Source organism: Cygnus atratus, chromosome Z (genome assembly GCF_013377495.2).
Source record: "Cygnus atratus isolate AKBS03 ecotype Queensland, Australia chromosome Z, CAtr_DNAZoo_HiC_assembly, whole genome shotgun sequence".
In the NCBI taxonomy this organism is placed as follows: domain Eukaryota; kingdom Metazoa; phylum Chordata; class Aves; order Anseriformes; family Anatidae; genus Cygnus; species Cygnus atratus.
The window spans coordinates 52,218,705-52,237,486 of NC_066396.1; the positions used below are offsets into that span (position 1 = coordinate 52,218,705).

Consider the following 18,782-nt stretch of genomic DNA (forward strand, 5'->3'; position numbering starts at 1 on the left):
AAAAGCAAGAAGTTTATTTAAAGCAGGAAGGCTTAATGAGAATTCATTAAACTAGGGCTGGTCTATCATCCTGTGTCTTACCCTTGAGCACGGTCTATTAAAGCTGTATTTTCTTTCTAAAATAAAAAGATGCTTGATTCACTCTTTGTTGACAAGATCATGTTGTAAAAACCTCCTTCCCAACATTTCACCCCACTGGTGTCAGCGTAACTGATGTACACTGATCAGATCATACTATTGTGAGGACTCTTGCTCCTTACCCTTGCCACCCAGATTTTCATTTCCATGCAGGCCACATTTCACTTCCTCATTACAGTCTTTATGGGTTGCTGTCATTTACAAGGAATGAAATGCTGTTTTTACAGATGATTTAGCTTTTCTGCCTTGGACTCAGAAATGAAGACAGAATTACTCCGCAAGCAGAATGAAATGAGTATAACTTTATGTTTCGAAAATCACGTTTGTAGAGCTTAAAGCCCATCCTTTCTTTCCACAAACTGAAATAGAAAGCAGCAGTAAGAAGACTTTATTTCTACATATGTCTGAAAAGTACTCCTATAAAATAGCATGAAATATTCCATTGAACTGCACCTCAGACACTGCAGGAACTCCATCTGCTAGACACAGATGCAAAGCAGATAGTTTCTTCTGAAAAGTTGCCAAAAAAATAAAAAGCCACCGAGAGTGAGAGTGGGATGGATCACTTGCTTACATAAGAACTGGCCTCTACCAAAGCTGGGTACCCTTGACTGTACCAGACACTTCACTGCAAACAGTTATAGAATAATCTGCCTTTCTAGAAGACTTTCTCTCACTCTTACCAGTGACGATGATATCCCATGTAAGTGTACCCACTTCAGTCATGCTTCAAGCCACGATACCATTTTTCAAAAAATATACTTTCGAACCTTCCTAACACTTTGGCTTGACAATCAGCAAGCTCTGTATGTTAACTGCATTTAAATTTTTCTCAATTTCTATTTGTGATCTTTCAGTCATTGACTTTACAAGGTGAAAATCACTTAGCAGTGCTAGATGTTTATATTCACAATGGCCTAATTTCTGTGACATACATATTCTAGGGAGACTATTACACTATTATTTGGTGTGTTTCAACATGGTGCCTGAGTTTCTCCACCTTCTCACACCAAGAGAGACATCATTTCCTTCTAAAGGTAAACATGTTTATGTTGATAATTTTAAACTTTGTATCATCTTTCACAACACAAGAACGACAATTTTGTACTGATATACCTGACTTTAGAAAGCACTAAAATATTTATAGAGTACAGTAGGAATTTTTTTTCTGCATAACTTCTAAGCTTTTTAACCCTCCTAAAAGCTGCAATTAGATTAAGAAATGATTCTTTTGACAGGATAAATATGTAAAAATGTTCACGCTGTTTTATTTAATTTAAATTTTCCTGATATCACACCAAATACCTAGCAACATTAAATCTTAAACCAGCATGGTGGTTTTACTCAGCTGGGCAGCTGAACTCCACCACAAGCGCTCTCTCAACTCCCCCTCCTCAAAAGAAAAGGTAGAGAAGAAAAAAAAAAAAGAAAAGGCTACACAGAAGCACAGAGGGAAGAAAAACAAATTCTCTACTTCCAATCAACAAGCAATGTTTGGCCACGTCCCAGGAAGCAGGGCCTCAATGCGTGGAGCAGTTGCTTGGGAAGACAGACATTTTCACGACGAGAGCCAACCCTCTCCTTCCCCTTCTCCACCTTTTATTGCTGAGTGTGACACCACACTGTATGGAAGGAATATCCCTTTGTTCCGTTTAGGTCAGCTGCCCTGGGGATGTCCCCTCCCCACCTCTTGCCCACCCCCAGCCTGCTGGCTTTGAGGGATATGGAGGGAGTCTTGGTGCTGTGCCAGCACCACTCGGTGATGACAACACGCTGGTGTGACACCGATGCTGTTCTAGCTACAGGTGCAGAGCACAGCACTGTATGGGCCGCCGCAGGGAAAGCTAACTCCATCCCAGCCACACCCAGTACAATCAGCTATTTAGAAATCTTCATTATGGCAACTCAAAATCAGCATATATTAGAAATATTTCCAAAATAATCCCCACAAATAGAGGATTTTCTGCTAATCTGAAAGTGAAGTGTGAAGTAGAAGAATATCATTCTCGTAAATTGAGTAATTTTTAGCTCTTTGATGTAATCAAATAGTGAACGAGACATCTTTTATAACAATTAGAATAGTAGTATTAAGGTTAGACTGAATAGCTTACTTTCTAACATTACACAAATTGTACAGACGCATTCTGAGCAGGCAGATCTCAACAGACATTCACTAGGTTTTTGGGCCCTCACTCCAGACAGAATTCTTGTTACTCAGCTCTAGCACTACAACTGTAGTAAGATTTTTTTTCCTCTCAATAGACAGAAAATACCTTTGCTGGTTCTGACCTCTAAGTGTGTTTCCCCATGACTCTGCTTACTAAAAGTTGAGCATTGATTAAAAGCTTTGTGCATTTTCTCCACGAGCACCTTTTATACTTCCTACTTACAATCCAAGGTTTAAACTTTTAAAGTCTCATTTTAATGTGTCAGATATATCCTGGTTTTCCCTACACTCAATGGCAGAAATTAATCATAGGACGTCAGAAGTCAAACCATTTCTACATACATATCATAGGCCTACTCTCAAATCTGAGAACACTTATATTACACTTAAAACCCTAAAAAAGACGACTCTTCAGTGATCTGCTACAATATCCCACATTAAGTGAATGCTAAGAACAGGACATCTCTCAATGAATTAGCTATGTTCACGTTACACTTCTGTCAACATACACTTTCAAAGTACTTTTGATGGATGTTATAAAAGATTGTTGTTCTACGGGTGAGAACAGTGGAGAAGGACCAGTAGGAAAAAAGGATATTCCTTTTCACATTTTATTGGAAACCACTTTCAAAGGAAGAAAGGTTTTGCATTTCCTGGTTTACAGATTTAAGCAACTGAATCACATACTCACTTCTTCTGTGTGAGGTCCAGACCACTGTTGACTATTCCCTCCACCTTGACATTTTTCTGTCCACAGATATTTCCATAACTGTCATATCCTGAAAGCAGTCTTGCAGCTGCTCCTGTAGCTATTGAAAAGCCACAGATAAAACCCTGGAAGAAAAAAAAAAATTAGTAATATTCTCTTTGACAGCTGGAAAAATTGAGTTTAATTCACCTGTTTCTAAGCACAGCTTCTTTAAAAACCCTTTCAGATCAAAGACAGAAAGACAAGGAGAATCCACAGAGAACTACTGTGCAATTATAAAACAAAGTACAAGGCAAAAAGAAGACTCAAGTATCTAACACTGTACATAATCCACGCGGAGTTAAAAATCTTGTAGTTGTTTTTATGAGAGTCATAATATTCTCTTCAAGTGATGCATGAAACAGAAGGGAGGCCAAGGGCAGTCAGTGAAAAAAAGAGCTGGAGTTTTCAAGGGTTATTATGTGTCTTAGAAGACTCCAGACCGTCCTGATTTTCTTACTTTAAGATTTGTTCTTCCTTCAAATCTAGTGCTTTCAAGATGAGCTAGAATGACAAGGTTCATCTGACATAAGTTCATTTTAAGGAAATCTTTTTGCTCTAATGCAAAAGAAGAAAATGGCCAGGTGAAGGCACCAACTGTTCCAAATGCCAGGTTCAAATGCAGGAAACAAGGAGATAAAGTGCAAGAGAATGCAAAACGGCACACGAAGCAACATGAGAAATACCCCAAATCAGGCAGGTCTTGCTGTGAATGTTCAGAGTTCTTACACTGGCAAAATCAGGATCAAGGCAGTGATGATGTGAACAGGAGACTGTTTCCAGAAGAATCACGAGCTGTCTCGCTACATCACTGACAGGGGAAAAGTGAACCATAGGTTTGCTCCACTACTACCGATGAACTGTTTTTATAGATGAGGCAAGCTAAGATTTGAGAAACCATCTGAGACCTGTGTGGAGCAACAGGATCATACACACTTGATGACAACAGGTAATGAAATCTGCATTTAACAGTTAAAATGTGGGTGGTTTTAGAGGTCTAAAGATACAAGAGTGATCTTTATGATGGACAGGCTATCATTGCAGAGAAACCCCAGACAACAGCAAGCTGGTCATTATCCTTCCCTTGCAATGCACTAATGCACTTACAGACTTAATGCTCAAAGTGAGAACAAGGGCAAAGTCAGCAAAAGGCTATCATCACAAATAGTAATTAAACCTGATTTCCAGCCCTCTCTCTCAACTTTCTCAATGTCTTGCTGTTCTATAAAGGACTTACTAGCATGCATTTTACATGCAACAAAACTCAGGCTCTTGGCTGGTTCATATTTTTTTTCCCTACACACACAGTAAGGGAAATTATGTAATTCCTCCCACATCTAATCTAAGTTATGATAATGTGAAGATGACCTCCCAGCCCATCATGGTACCTGACTCTTCAGGTGAACATTGCCCTAGAACACTAACTTACAGGTTATTTGACCCAACTGGATAATTGTTCTGTATACGATATTGCTTAGACAGGAAGATCTGAGGCACTAACCCACAGCAGGCTAATTTATGACTGGTGGAGCAAGTGGGTATAGACTGAGTAACCAGAGAGCATCAACACCACAGGCAGAAGAAAAACAACCACAACAAAAGCTGCTAGCTCGTTTGTCAGGAAATACTGTACTTTTAAAGATTTTAAGATATTCACCTTACAGTGATGACATAATTTGTATAGTTTAAAGAAAAAACTGTCATCTTTGCATTTCAAGTGCAGCCAATGACAAACATTTCAGGAAAAGAAAAAAAAAAACATTTGTCAATGGATTAAGAATTCCAAAGACCAGAGACTAAGGGACTGCAAAAAGAGAAAGCTGACAGCCTTCAGAAATACCAGATAGCTAAGGAAAATTAGAAATAAGAAATTCCAGATAAGCTACTACATAAAAGGCAGCAATACAAGACAGTGACATTCTGTGTTTAAGAAGAACAGAATACATAGATCCATGAAACAACACAAGATAAAAAGACATCGTAACAGCTTGTGCCACCTGGACAAGGTCCTGCACAGCCTGCTGTAGGTGGCCCTGCTCGAGCATGGGGATTGGACCAGATCACCTCCAGAGGTCCCTTCCAACTTCAGCTGTTCTGTGAATCTGTGATTTTCAGTTTTCAGTAATCTGCAGCTCTTGGAGATTTGTTTATCTTTTAATATAAAGTGCACAGAGTTGTGAAGTTGTCTTGAGCAAGATGAGGGTTTCAACACATAGGACAACTCAGATAAAAACACCATACCATTAGAAATATGGTTGTTAGTAGTCGGTGCTTCTAGTAAGCCTCCAAGAAGAAAATGGTCAACTGTTGGATACTCAATCTTTTTTTCTCAGCAAAAAGCATACAGTAATTCACAGAACTGTTTACCAGGCTCAAAAGTATTATTTCCAGGACATCCCCAGTTCCACAAGGAACATGAGTCAAGTGACACCTCACAGTGCTGAAAGTCACATACAAATGAAACTGGAGTTTCAGGGGAAAGGGAGCTGGAGCAAGAACTGGCACGAACAACAAACTCTGAATCCCTATCAAAGGCTTTTCATCTGTGCATACGACCCATTTCTGTTCTCCAGCTCACAGCTCCCATGACGGTATATCCTGCTGACCTTATCCAGTAAATAAGTTACTGGATAAAGAGTTTTAAAACTGCCTTCAAATGAATGCAAACTCACCAACTACATAACATTCATTGAACCCCTTGAGCTTTACTCACCATTCCTACGCAGAAGAGGATGAACAAGAGCAGCCATGGTACATCTGTGCAGCTGTGGTCCTCCAGAGGCTTCCACTCTCGCTTGGAGCTCTTGTGTGAGAAGAGAGAAATGGGGTTAACAACATTTATTTAAGTGCCTCCTATTCTCAACAGAAACAAGGCAGCAAATAATTCTCTGGGGCATTAATGTATAGCAGGAGTTATCTTTCAGCTCTTATACAACTGAAGCAGCTTGGTCAAAAAACTTAAGAGTAAGGCTCATGAAAAACTTCAAACCAAGTGCCTCCATTGGAAGGTAGATTGACGAAGAATTATTTACCCAAGAAACAGGTAATTTATCCAGGAATTTACAGTTCTTTATCCAAGAAACAGGTTCTTTTCACTTTTTTTTTTTTTTTTATTCACTGGAAAGAGATGCTAATGGCATGGAATCAGCAATATTTGCTATTGTAGTTTTCCACACCCACTTTCCAACAGTTTGATTTCCACAAAGGATAAAAGGTTAAACTTCTCAAAAACTCTCGAGTTTGAAAACACTACTGGCAGGTTTAACAAGTATAACACATATAGAAAGGATATAATAAATTGCTGTTAAAGGAACATTTTTTCTATCTGTCAAGAGGCAGCTGAGCATAACACTTCAGCAAAGAAATCCCTAGTCAGTATTGCCCAGGTGTCAAAAAGGAAAGCGTTGTATTAAAAGGTTGAAACACTCAATGATGTTGAGAGCTGTTTAATCTTTGCAATATAGCAAATAAAAAGGCAGTTGTAAGCAATTCAAATTGTTTGCTGCTCATGAGGTAAAATAGGTGTGTATACACCACTAAAATGAAGTCTTTTTGCTGTCTAGACAAAAAGAATAGTCATTTTGCTGTCTAGGCAATACAGCTTTAAAAAAACAATACTTCAAGAAAAGAACAATTTCTACAAAAAAGAACGAACACAGGCTGTAGCACAAAACTAGCCACCATATTAAAGTGTGGATATTAGAATGGTAATATTAATTATAGCTACTTTTAAAAATACATAGTTGCACAATCTTTTTCAGTTAATTCTCAAGTACTTACTGTTCACACATTTCTATCAAGACCTGAAAAACACTAACTTCAGAAGAAAAGGAGATTGAGGAAGGGAGCATACACAACAGCTCTCATCAGAGAAAGATTCAAAAGGGGTTAGCTATTCAAATTTTAGACTTCTTTTCCTCCCAAGACTCTGAAGCATCTTCAAGACTTAGTTTACCGGGCAGTAAATATCAATACTGAATCAAAACAAATGCTGTTGACATTTCATCCAACCATTCTATCTCCAGTATTTTTGCAGAGTTTAATTAATTAAATAATTAAGAAGCTGTAGCATGTAACTTTCGTGATGCGAGCAAATTTTTTTGGTATTCATGACTTTTTGTTTGATTTTTGTTAATTCACAAGTACAAAGCAATCTTTACAAATAATACCATTAGAAAACTACAAACCGCATACCATATAAAAGAAATCCTGCATGCACAATATATCAAAAAGCAGTTTCCTGAACAGTCTGGCTTTTCATTTGGGAATTCCGTCCTATTTTTGCCATCTTATGTTAAGGAAGCTCCACTGGCAGATATATGTGTTTATATTGTTAATTCACGTTGCATAAATTCACAGTTAATAATAATTCACAGTTAATAAATTCACAGAGTTCTGAACAGCTGAACTTCTTTCTATTTTACTCAATAATCACTAGCGAGAGGTGCTAAAAGGTCACATTATGCACTCTACTACACTCATTCAATAAAACTGTCTTCTGATCCTGGCGAGTTCACACTTAGAACTAATACACTATTCACACTTAACATTTACAGCAAGATTGTGGCATTTATATTGTTTTAATTAGCATAAATAGAATTGCATAAAATATGTAAAGCTTCATATTCCTAAATCCACTCCAAGAACCCTGGATATTTTAGAGATTTACTTTCATTTACAAACAGTAGAGAAAAATTTCAGCTCTAGCTCCACCTACGAGTAAAGCTGCCCTTGACAAAAGAGGCAGCACACTAAGATGGACAGGATGGCATAGCGTTTTTTTGTTTGTTTTATCCGCTCTGAACCATCTGCAAACAAAATCTTTTAATAGGATTTTTAAAAGCCACTGGACATCCTCTGGCAATTTAGGTTGTCTGACTAGTCACAGTTACCGTAACTAACCCATTTCATTTACTAACTGGGCTACAATTTTTACTTCAACAAGAGAACTTGGAAAGCCCTGGCATAACATGTAGGTAAAAAGTCACACGGAAGAATTTAGTTTGTGTCAGTAGTCTTTACTTGACTCCAAAACGTTAGTTTCTATTTAAAAAAAAAAAAAAAAAAAAAAAAAAAAAAAGGAAAAAAGCATTAAGGAAGGTATTTTAAGTAAGAAATTTGCCATTGGAGACAACTCAAAAGGCACTAGATACTTATCAGCTGGCAATTTAACCACCCATCAGACTAACATAATGAGAAATGACATCTTTAGAACAGTGTCCTTCTCCACTAGGCTCTCCTCTCTTCTGTCCTGAGGTTGGCACAACACAAGCTAGCTGCCAGTATCTGTTTGCTATTTCCTTTTCAGTTGCTTCCTTGTGCTCTGGATCTCCACTGAATCTTCTTCCATTGCTTTACACCCCTTAATCTTCATCTTTGATGCTGGTGTCTAGGTCTCTCTAGTGGCAACTCCCCTCACACACACAGATATTTACTCGGACATTGATTGATATTCATGATTGGGCAACAGAAATTGTCAACCTATGGTCAACACAAACTCTAACAAGTGTTGTTTGTTCTTCCATCTGGAAACCATGCTTTGTCTCCATTTTAAATGAAATCCCATCAAAATTTTACTAGACGTGCTTTGCCTGCAATCCTAAATGGATTTCCACCTTTCCTCTAGCCAGATTAAGACTCTTCAACATTTGACAATGCAAGAAAGTTAAATAGAGGAAAAATATTTTTAATTAAAAATAATTTGATTTATTTTTTTTTCTCTTCAAACAGAGCTTTCATAATTTATGCTATGCTACCTGCACACCACTACAACAGAGGATCAGGAGCATTTTCAGAGTGCTGTATGCAACAGAGCGCTCTCCAAGATAAACGTGCAAGTTGGGAACATTTGCCTGACTGTAACAGCTATTCAGTGCTGATTTTAGAGGTTAAGAGTTATTTACTTAACAATCCAAATGAGTGTGTCATCATTGTAATCACTGCACTTGAGGCTACCATAGAAGCACTCATCTGTCCAACCAGAGTGCAACACTAATGTAAGTGCACATAAAAAGTGTAAAAATGGGGCCTATCAGGCAAAGAATACAGATAAAAGAAATTACAGAGAATACAAAGAATCATGAAAAAAAAAAAAAAGCTATAATAGATGCCCAGGACATTAACTTCCCTGACACGGTCTGAAGAAAGAAAAAAAAAACAGCACAGATGTTTGTATCATAAAAATTAGGCATCAAAGACTTTCTTTGCATGAGACATTCGTGTGTTTAATGGGCAATTTGGGAGTAACATGACTGAACCAGGAAGCCAACTAAAGAACATCTGCAGGATTATATATATATATATATATATATATGGGTAATCAAGCCTGTGGTTAAGTAGCAAAGATGTGAACAGGATCAGGATAACGATAGAATTTGCCATCAAGAGAGGAAGTTGCATCCCATGAGAAAGGCAGGAGGAAGAAATCCTAAATATACCCACTGTTTGAAGAGGACATGGTGTGGTAAGATTCTAGGCTATTTTAGCTAGCAGGTTTAACATAGCAACTGAAAAGTACAGAACTACTCTGATTAGCATAGGTTATAAGAATAGAAACAGCTTAGTTAAAGATAGGGTAGTGAAGGTCAAAAAAAAAAAAAAAAGAAAAAAGGAAGAAAAGAAAGGGAAAAAACTCTCACATTTTTTCATCCAAAAACAAACCTCAGAAAAGACCCAGGATGAAGAGAGTTCCATCAAAATCCCATAGGAAGATACAAAGATATATAAGTCATGAGGAAGAGCAATCTTCCAAACTACCAGTCTAGTTCCAAGACTACCAAACACAGTGTTAACAAAGCCATACAAAGACAACATTTTAAAGCAATGTCCATAGTAAGCAAAATCAAACTTCATGAGTTATCAGTTGTGAGACAGCCTATTCTGGTTCAAGAGAAGGCTCCCCAGTGCAGGTCCTCAGAGCTCTTGGAAGACCCAAAACCAAAACCAAAACGACAAACAAATTGTTCATTACTTCTACTTGTAACTCATGTTAGATAAAACATAGTGACCTATTATTCTTCTACTTCAGCATTTGGTTTAATTCAGTTCCACTTGAAGACAAAAATAACAGAAAGTAAGACAGACAAGAAATCATTTTAAAACACATGTACACAAAACATTTTGACATTCCCTCTTAGAAAGCAACCAATTTTCTTTTAGTTTTCTTTTACCTTTAACCCAGTTCTAGTAAAACATGAAGATGCTGCAAAACAACCAGCTACCCATTTGCAGGCATCGAGAATAAGCTTTCACATTTCCTACACTTCGAAATGGCCACTTATTTTTCTATTCGATACTGAATACATGTCAAGGCATTTTGACTCATCTCTCTAAACAATCAGGCCTGGATTTATACAGGATTTTAGATCCTAGCATTCTCAGGCACTTCAGCAGTTGGCCCAGTTCCCTTAGCAGCTCACTCCTTGCTTTCATGATGTGACTTTTTCAGACCGAATCAGACTGGACTGATTTTACCGCTCTTCTGAAACTTTTGTTGGGTTTCATTAATGACAGACACACGTCTCATGTACAAAAACTGCACCACTGCTTTCACCATTCACATTCAGTAATTGTTAGACCTTTCCTTAAAGACTGGATAAATTCACAAAATAAATCCATCTTTCCACTCTCTCGTAAACAACACGCACTCAATTTTTTAGACCTCCTCTTCTGGCCCCTAGTCTCCCTCCTCTATCACATCCACCTTCCAAGTTTCGAGTATCTCAGTGACGACAACAACTGCGCACCCTTCACAAAGATTTCTCCCCTGAAAGGATGTTGATATCAAATTACGAAAGTTAATAACATTTAAAATGCCGCTTCCACAGAACTGTTGTTGGGCTGCTGGTTACAAACACTGCTACACATGAATATCCGAACTCCAGTTTGTTCCTCAAAACGATGTCTGTGGCTTCTGTTTTTTGAAGGTGACATACTTCTATCTTGTTTTTAAGCACAGAAACTAGCTTAAAAAAAAAAATCAGTAGTTCTGGAAGGCATGGAACTAGTTACGTTTGACTTCCTTTGCACTTTCTACACAGTACTACATCAGATCCTCTTGTATGTAACACACAGTGAAGGTTGTTATCATTGTGCTTCCAGCAGTAGAAACAATTCCTTATTTTGTTCCCCCCCACCCCTCCCCACCTTTTTTTTTCTTTTCTTGTTCAGGATTTCTGATATCTAAGAATAACATGGCTTTTGCTACAGCCCCTTTCTCTGCAGCAACAGTTTGACCTCAATCTTTCATTAATTCACAGGACTATAATAGCTTTGAATTAACCAACACTGCCAAATTAGCTATCACTGGCAAGCTGGCTGAAGCTGGGTCAACAATTTTAAGACTTACTTGGGAGAGAAAAAGTATTTTTCTGAAGGAATGAAATGTGTGCAATTTGTTCCAAAGCTGTTATTTAAACATAAATTACCAACTGTCTAAGTTATTGCAGAAGGATCACATACATGAACTTTTCAAATAGCTATAATTCATTTAGTATTTTTATTGCTCTGCAGAGAGTCACTATATAAAAATTTGGAATATTGTTATCCTTTTTAACCACTTCCAATAATGCTAAGGGGGTACTGAAAATTCTGGGTTTTTCAACTTAAAATTATTGGGTTGTAAGTATTTCCTTTTTTTTTCCTTTCTAAATGAAAGGATAGTTTTTATTGGACTTTTAAAAATCCTCAGGGACATTATTAGTGACATGGCATTTAAAGATCATGTGTTACAAAACCCCAGTCTAAGAACCACCTTCATCTAACTTCATCCCTTTCAAATTCCCTGTTGCTTTATCACTTTTCTGTAGCATCTGGATTCAGAGTATGTGCAACTGTAGCTCACTGCAGGAAATGACTGCTGTTGGAAACCATGTTTGTGTTTGCAAATCAAGGAATTCAGAAATGACTGTGTAGCTATGTATCTATCTACACGAGAGATAAACAGCCACAGAACACACATAAAATTAATACACAGTGCTTGGAGGCAAAAAAAAAAAGATACTCATCTTGACCAGGATCTTGTGTGGCAAACTGCCATTAAGTCCTGCAGAGCCAAATTTCCTACAAGGAACACTGGTTCTGATGAAGTACCTGAGGTTCAACCAATTCCATGAAGAGCACTCAGATTATTTGAATTGCACAGTGAGTACAGATATAGTCATTCTTCACCTACAGTGCAAGTTTAATGTTCCAGAATTGCTGAGCCCATTGCTGCACTGTGCATGGCACAAAATGGCGCATGAGGCATAGTCCACTCCTGAGCTCTCCTTCAGAAACAGTCAAGACAGGTTAAAGAGGTTGCTACCAAAAATGTGTCATGTATAGAAGGTGTCCAGCAAGCTAAGCTTAAAACTACAAGTTCACGTTATGGAAACATCCCCACACTACCAAAAAAAAAAGTTTTTGAAACATTTTTCAGTGTTTCCTAACAATCATTTGAAGAGCTGGTTCTTTAATCATTTTACATCTCTTTATGAGCTAAAAAATAGTCCCATTCACATGCTTTCATTTACTGTGATGCATGCCACCTATGTAAAAGGAGAAACATGATTTACTAGTTGACAAAAAAAATCACTGCAAGAATGTAATTGTCTAGTTTACCAGAGAGCATGGCACTTTTGTGTCCAAGGTATGGCACACCTTTCTACACTATTCATCTGCTTACAAGAACGAGCAACACGTTGTACATTGTCCTAATACAACTTCTTCCACTTTTCTGAACAGATCCTAATTCTAGAACCTCAAGAGGAAGGGGAGATGAGTCCTGACTCCATTAATAGCTTAGGATGTCTGTAGATTACGCTTGGAGGCCAAAACCAAGAAAGAAGTCCTCCCATCCCATAAGCAGCAGCATCATTGTGACATAAGTAAGTGAAGTATCCAGTCACTTCTCTCCCTTCATGATGAATGTTAAACTGCAGTGAACAAGACGACCAGTATGCTATACCTGAATTGTGTTTTGACCACAACGTTGTTAAAATACGTGTTACCAGTTAAAGGTGTAGAAGTATGTCCCAGTAAAAACATCATGAGTCAGAAACTACTTCATGAAAAATAGGGGATTTGTCTGCAGATCAGTCATTTTCTACTAAATTGGCCGTGTATGAGCAAGTATGTAAAACATGTGAATGTGAAATTAAGGTCTAGCAAATCATTTCACTTTTGCAAACAAAAGCATTAGACAGCTTCTAACCTGTTAAGGTACAACACAAAAGGATTCATACTGAGAGCAAAGGAAAAAATATGGTCATTTTCTAAAGCCTTCACAAATAACAAACTGAGCCTGGAGTCCCTAGCAATTCCAATACAAAGGCTAGTGTTTGTTACCACTAGGGGGAATGAAGCCTATAATTATTTTAGGCTCTTGTATTACTTTGAAAATTGGATGATTCAGTTCCTAAAAAATAAAAACGCTTGCATACGTGGGGAACCACATACACAAACTTCTGAGAGAAAAGAACCATCTCAAGTAAATTAGCTCTCTACATAAAATTTTCTTGTGATGAATGTGCTTTGCCAAAGCAAAGTCTTGGAGTGTTAAAACTATCTGCACTACACAATTTCATCAACTATCTTACTGTTTATCAAAGGAACCCCAGAACTGGTTAAAATGCTCAACATTGACTACAGATTTCCTGACCATTACTTAAAAGTGTTCAGATAAAATACCTAACAGCAGCACACTGCAGGCCACACTACAGCTTAACGTGGATTCTGGTAGTTCCCTCAGGTTCCCATTACAACTGATTTATTACACAGCTATTTCTTGGTACTCCTCCATCACTAGAGTAGGAACGCGTACCAGCAAAACCAGACTTCCACACTTTATCAATAAAAACACCACCATAAGCACACAAATGAAAAAATTCTGGGTCTACCCCTGTTTGTGTGGCTCCCACTCCAAAAAGCCTGCCGATATAGCATTCCCCAGGCGGTAGAGAGGATTTTTGGATTCTCCCAGACTTACAGAACTGACACTAGGCCTCCGGCTTCCAGGGGTAAAAGAGCATGTTACTGTGTTACAGAAGGTGCATACACAGCCACAAGTGGCAGCTATCTCTAAAATAAAGTATTATTTTTGGATAATAAACATGTTCTATCAACATACCCTCCACAATGATACCGTTCTCCAGACAGCAAGAAGACACAAACACCTCTGGGCCATTCCAAAAGGGACTGTATTACACAATATGCAAGTCATGGTGGTGCTTAATGCCCATTTTTGTGGAATGTCTCCTTAGATCTCATTCCAAAATGCTTTATTTTTCCCTATACTGCAAAATAGATGCTAGCTGAACTTTTGGCACCCATGTGCTTATCTGCCTAATGGCTCCACATCACCAGTCATTCCCCGAGACCTTGTCCACCAAGAAGATGCATCTGCTCTTTGAAGTACAAAGCTCTGAGCTCCTGCTAGGAAAGAAAAAGGGTTCTGAACGTGTGATACTACTTCAAAGTTATTGACTGAAACGTAATGAACTTATACTGTGCTTCTCCAATTCAGTGTTTCCGCACCTGCTACTTCGTTAATGATCCCATACACCCCACACAATATTTACGAGTTTTCAACATAACGTAAATGAAATAGAAAGTACATAAGACAGCACTCAGAATATTAGTGATGGTGCAATATCAAGATGTTTACACTGAAAATTCGCACTTGAATCCTTCACTTACGAATCTGACATATGCTGCGTTGTGTTATCACCTAGCACATTATTTCAGTCATATTTAACACTGCTTCTAAAATTCCCTTTGTGACATCACTTCCATCATGGTCTACAACTTAAATATTTATCTTGCAACATAACACAGCTGTTTAAAAAAGAGCCAACACGATCAGCACACCTGCTGATATTTTGAAGTTAAGAAATAAGGCCATCTGGAGATAAAAGCTCAGTTTTTCACCCTCAAAGTATTTATTTCTTGTTTCTTCTCTTCATTACACATAGTTAAGCACTTATTTGAAAGCGGTAATAAATAAGAACACTTCACAAATATGACAAATATTTTTCAGATGATTAAAACATACATTTCAATGAATGTTTCCTATTTCCATAGTTCTATTGATGATTATCAATAAAAAGAAACATGTTTGATGATATTTTACACCTAAAAAGTTAGTTCATCCATGCTGAATTTTCTAAGTGTACATCAATCAAGCAGATCCTCAGATTTTATTCTTATTATGAGACTAAGTCCCAAATTACAATTTTTTTTTCACACTTTGGACTAGTAGAATTTTGTCCAGCTACAGCACGCCCTTTGCTTCCAAACAAGCTAGCTTTGCCACAACATGACATTAGCAACAGAAAAAGAAACACAGTAGAAGCCCCCACATAGGTGGGGCTCCATATAAAAATAAGGACATTACAAAGAAAATGCTCAGAAAATGCTGCCCCTGTTTCTGTGCACTCTCTCTGTCTGTGAGTAATTTGTACTAAAAGAACTTTCTCCTTTCTGAACTGTCTAAAGCTAGAATTCAAGACCAAAACCAACACAACTTTTTAAGAGCTCATGGCCTGTAGAATACTGTTGTGAAAAATGATGTTACCATATACTAGAGGCACTGATAGCAGTTTGCTAAGTATTCTTTCAAAATGCATCCCACATTCAAACAGAGCTGTCAACGGAAAATCATAAAATCGTGTATTTTTGTATTGCATTTGCAGTCGTTACAGAAGAGCATCCTATGGTTCAAAGGCAAAGGCCTACTGGGCAGAGGGTTCTGTGAATTTAGAGGGCTCATATTAGCACATGTCAACACAAACATGATCCTAAAAAAAAAAAGTGACACTATACTGAACACTAGGAATCAACACTTGCATACACTGGCTACCTATATTATTCCACATCACTGCATACAAAAGCTGAAAGACTGAGCTATAATGGAAATGGAGAAGCCAGTATGCATATCCAACCATACCTAAAGGATATCAGCAGCACCAGTTTCCTCTAATGGAGATCAGGAAAACCTACAGCTTACACAGTTTCCTCAGTAAAAAATCCTGACTTAACAGGTCCAAAATTCTAGCATAACAAGAACAAAAACCACTCAGGATTACAGTAAGAGGGCAGTCACAGCCTGAAGACATTTAAAAAGCATTAGACTAATAAGAACTAATGGTAAGAAGGCTCTAAATGATTTATGGAAGAAAGAGTGGAGGGAGAATAAAAAGGGAAATAATGTATCTAGCACTTTATCACATAAGCACACTTCCTTGTACATAGGCAATTATTTTGCAGTTCTTCATAACAAACTAGGGGGAGCCTGAAAAAGCATTCCCAGGACACGATGATAATGACCTTGAACAAAACACTTTAATGGGTTTCCTGTTTTGTTTCTACAGACCTCAATAGGATATTCAGAGTTCCCTTCCTCAGTCAAATAATGCATCTGGAGAACAGCAACAGTGGTTCCAGTGAAAAAAAAAAACAAACCAGTCCAGAGTTCATTTGTGCTGTAAACAGCTGCTTAACTATATCACATTTATTAAGAGAGGATATCAGGCGTAAGTTACTGCATTCTTTTTGCCACGACACTCCACTCTATTCTAGCAGTATTACTGGTTAAAACAGCTACGGCTAGAAACTGTCATGTAACAGGCAGGACAGAATCTCAGCCTTCCTATATGCTGCAATCATCTCCCGTTCTTGCAGTGCATTGCACACTGGGCATTGAAATTATACTAAAGCAAAGAACATTAATCTTAAGACTGGAAAGCTAAACTTCAAAAAGAAGGGTTTTGAATTTTAACTCTTTGCTCTACTTATAACATTCTTGGGGTTGTTTGTGTACAACCATACACTTTCATTCCACATTACAAATTTGCTTACCTAAAAGGCTTTAAAAAAAGAGGGGGGCAGTGTAGGGATAAGAGGCCATTAAATGCGATGAGATGTATTTACTTCATAAATCTGTAAAAGTTTAAAGTAATAGGAAGACTTAGAAGAGCCCTCTAATTTATTCACCAACACAGACTTGTTCCCTGAAAGTTATGCATAAAAAAGCTCTCCATTCAAATCAAATATTGGTTTGATTCGAACATACGGTTTGATTTTTGGGTTGTCCAAGCAGGAGCTGGACTTGATGATCCTTGTGGGTTCCTTCCAACTTGGGATATTCCATGATTCTATAGGTAAAAATTTGCAAATCAGTTTACTCAGTGGGTAGAATTAATCTGGCAACACTCTGTGTAAGTGGTTTTTAGAAGCAAACCATAAGATTTACACAACTGCCCAGCTTCCTCAAGTGAGAAAGATGCAAACACACAATAAAAAAACCACAGTTTCTATCTTTTTTCTGCAAGTTTTGATTTTCACAAACAAAACCACTGAAGTTCAAATGAACAAGAATTATAATTACGAGAAAAAAAGGCATGCATAGTTAGCACAAAGCTCCCCTTTAGAATTAACAGCATGAAGACAGCTGACAACTTCCCCACATAACCACAGTGTCATTTGTTCATCACAAAAAATAAAAGTTGACAGTTGCACGATGCTGAATACACCCTTATGATTATCAACCTACAAGTCTGATCGCTGACAGCAATCTAGATGCCAGTTAGATTACTGTAACATAAGCTTTTAATTTAACATTTACTATTAACGATGCAAGATAATTAATCCTTTCTAAAATCACTCTCACTTTGCAGAAGAATTGTCTTATAAGGATGCAATGTTCCATGCTTGCTCTTAATCCAAGAATTCATTTTTGAAGTGCCAAAAAAAAAAAAGCCGGTCTGAGTTACCTGTCTCACAAAGCAAAAGGAAGTAATGTGTTACTTACAACTTTTAAGATCTGACACAACTGAAAAACAGTCTAAACTTCAAAAGTAGCTAACATCACTCAATGAATTTGAAGAAGGGTATTCACAAGTAGCTCTGTAGTTAAAATATTTCCTTCTGTGCTAAGATCAAAAGGAATCATTCGCACAAGTTGTACAGTTGCTTGTGACAGCATTTGTAAAATATACACCTGATGCTTCACAGGAAGTGAGTGGAGCTCACAGACCAGAAATACAGCAGAAAAAAAAAAAGAAAAAAGTAAAGAGCTCCATGAGGTGCCTGACTGATTTATTCTGTTCTCAATCCTGCCTGTATGCTTCATCCTTCATACTGCTTGCCAGAGGCTTCATCTGGTGTCAAGGTGTTGAAAGGGAAACTAAACCTTATAGCTGGTGAAAGCAGAACTCACAACTCATTCTGCTTCTGCCCGTCAACACTGTTACTCAACTGGTCTTCTTCCTTCATCATATCCATGTCCACAATGAAACAGGCATGGTTTGGTGCCCCTTATATGCAGAAATTTGAGGGCAAGAACCTCTGACAAAGCTATGGATGAAGTGCAATTAATGACAGGTATTATACGTAGCACCTCACAGGAGACTAAAATGTCACCAGAACTATGAAAATATTTAAAAAGCTAGGAATTCTACATTTATTCTGTGATGCTTTGATAGCGGGTGCTTAATGGAAAGTTAATGGATGATCTGTCTTCTCCTCCTTTTAAAACGGAAAGCTCTTTTGACCAAGGCCACCAATAAAACCATCAAGAATAACATGTGCTTTGTTCACCTCACTTGCACCTCCCGTTTCCAGCAAGATTTGAAGCTCCTTCCACAAATTTCTTGGATTAAGCTTATAGCACAGAAAGTCGTAAGGGTTAAAACAATAACAAAAACCAATACAGTTATTTCCCAGACCCAACACAAACAGCAAGACCCCAAT

At 37.7% G+C, this 18,782-nt stretch overlaps 1 protein-coding gene across 2 annotated transcripts in view; it reads right to left on the minus strand.

Moving 5' to 3' along the window:
• SLC44A1 (solute carrier family 44 member 1) overlaps positions 1-18,782 on the minus strand; it is a 67,749-nt gene that overhangs the window by 45,097 nt on the left and 3,870 nt on the right. For both annotated transcript variants that reach the window (XM_035570092.2, XM_035570093.2), the window contains exons 2-3: positions 5,767-5,856; positions 2,997-3,139 (exon numbers count right to left, since the gene is read on the minus strand). In XM_035570092.2, the coding sequence (XP_035425985.1) occupies positions 2,997-3,139; positions 5,767-5,856 (233 nt within the window). The remainder of the gene's footprint in view (positions 1-2,996; positions 3,140-5,766; positions 5,857-18,782) is intronic.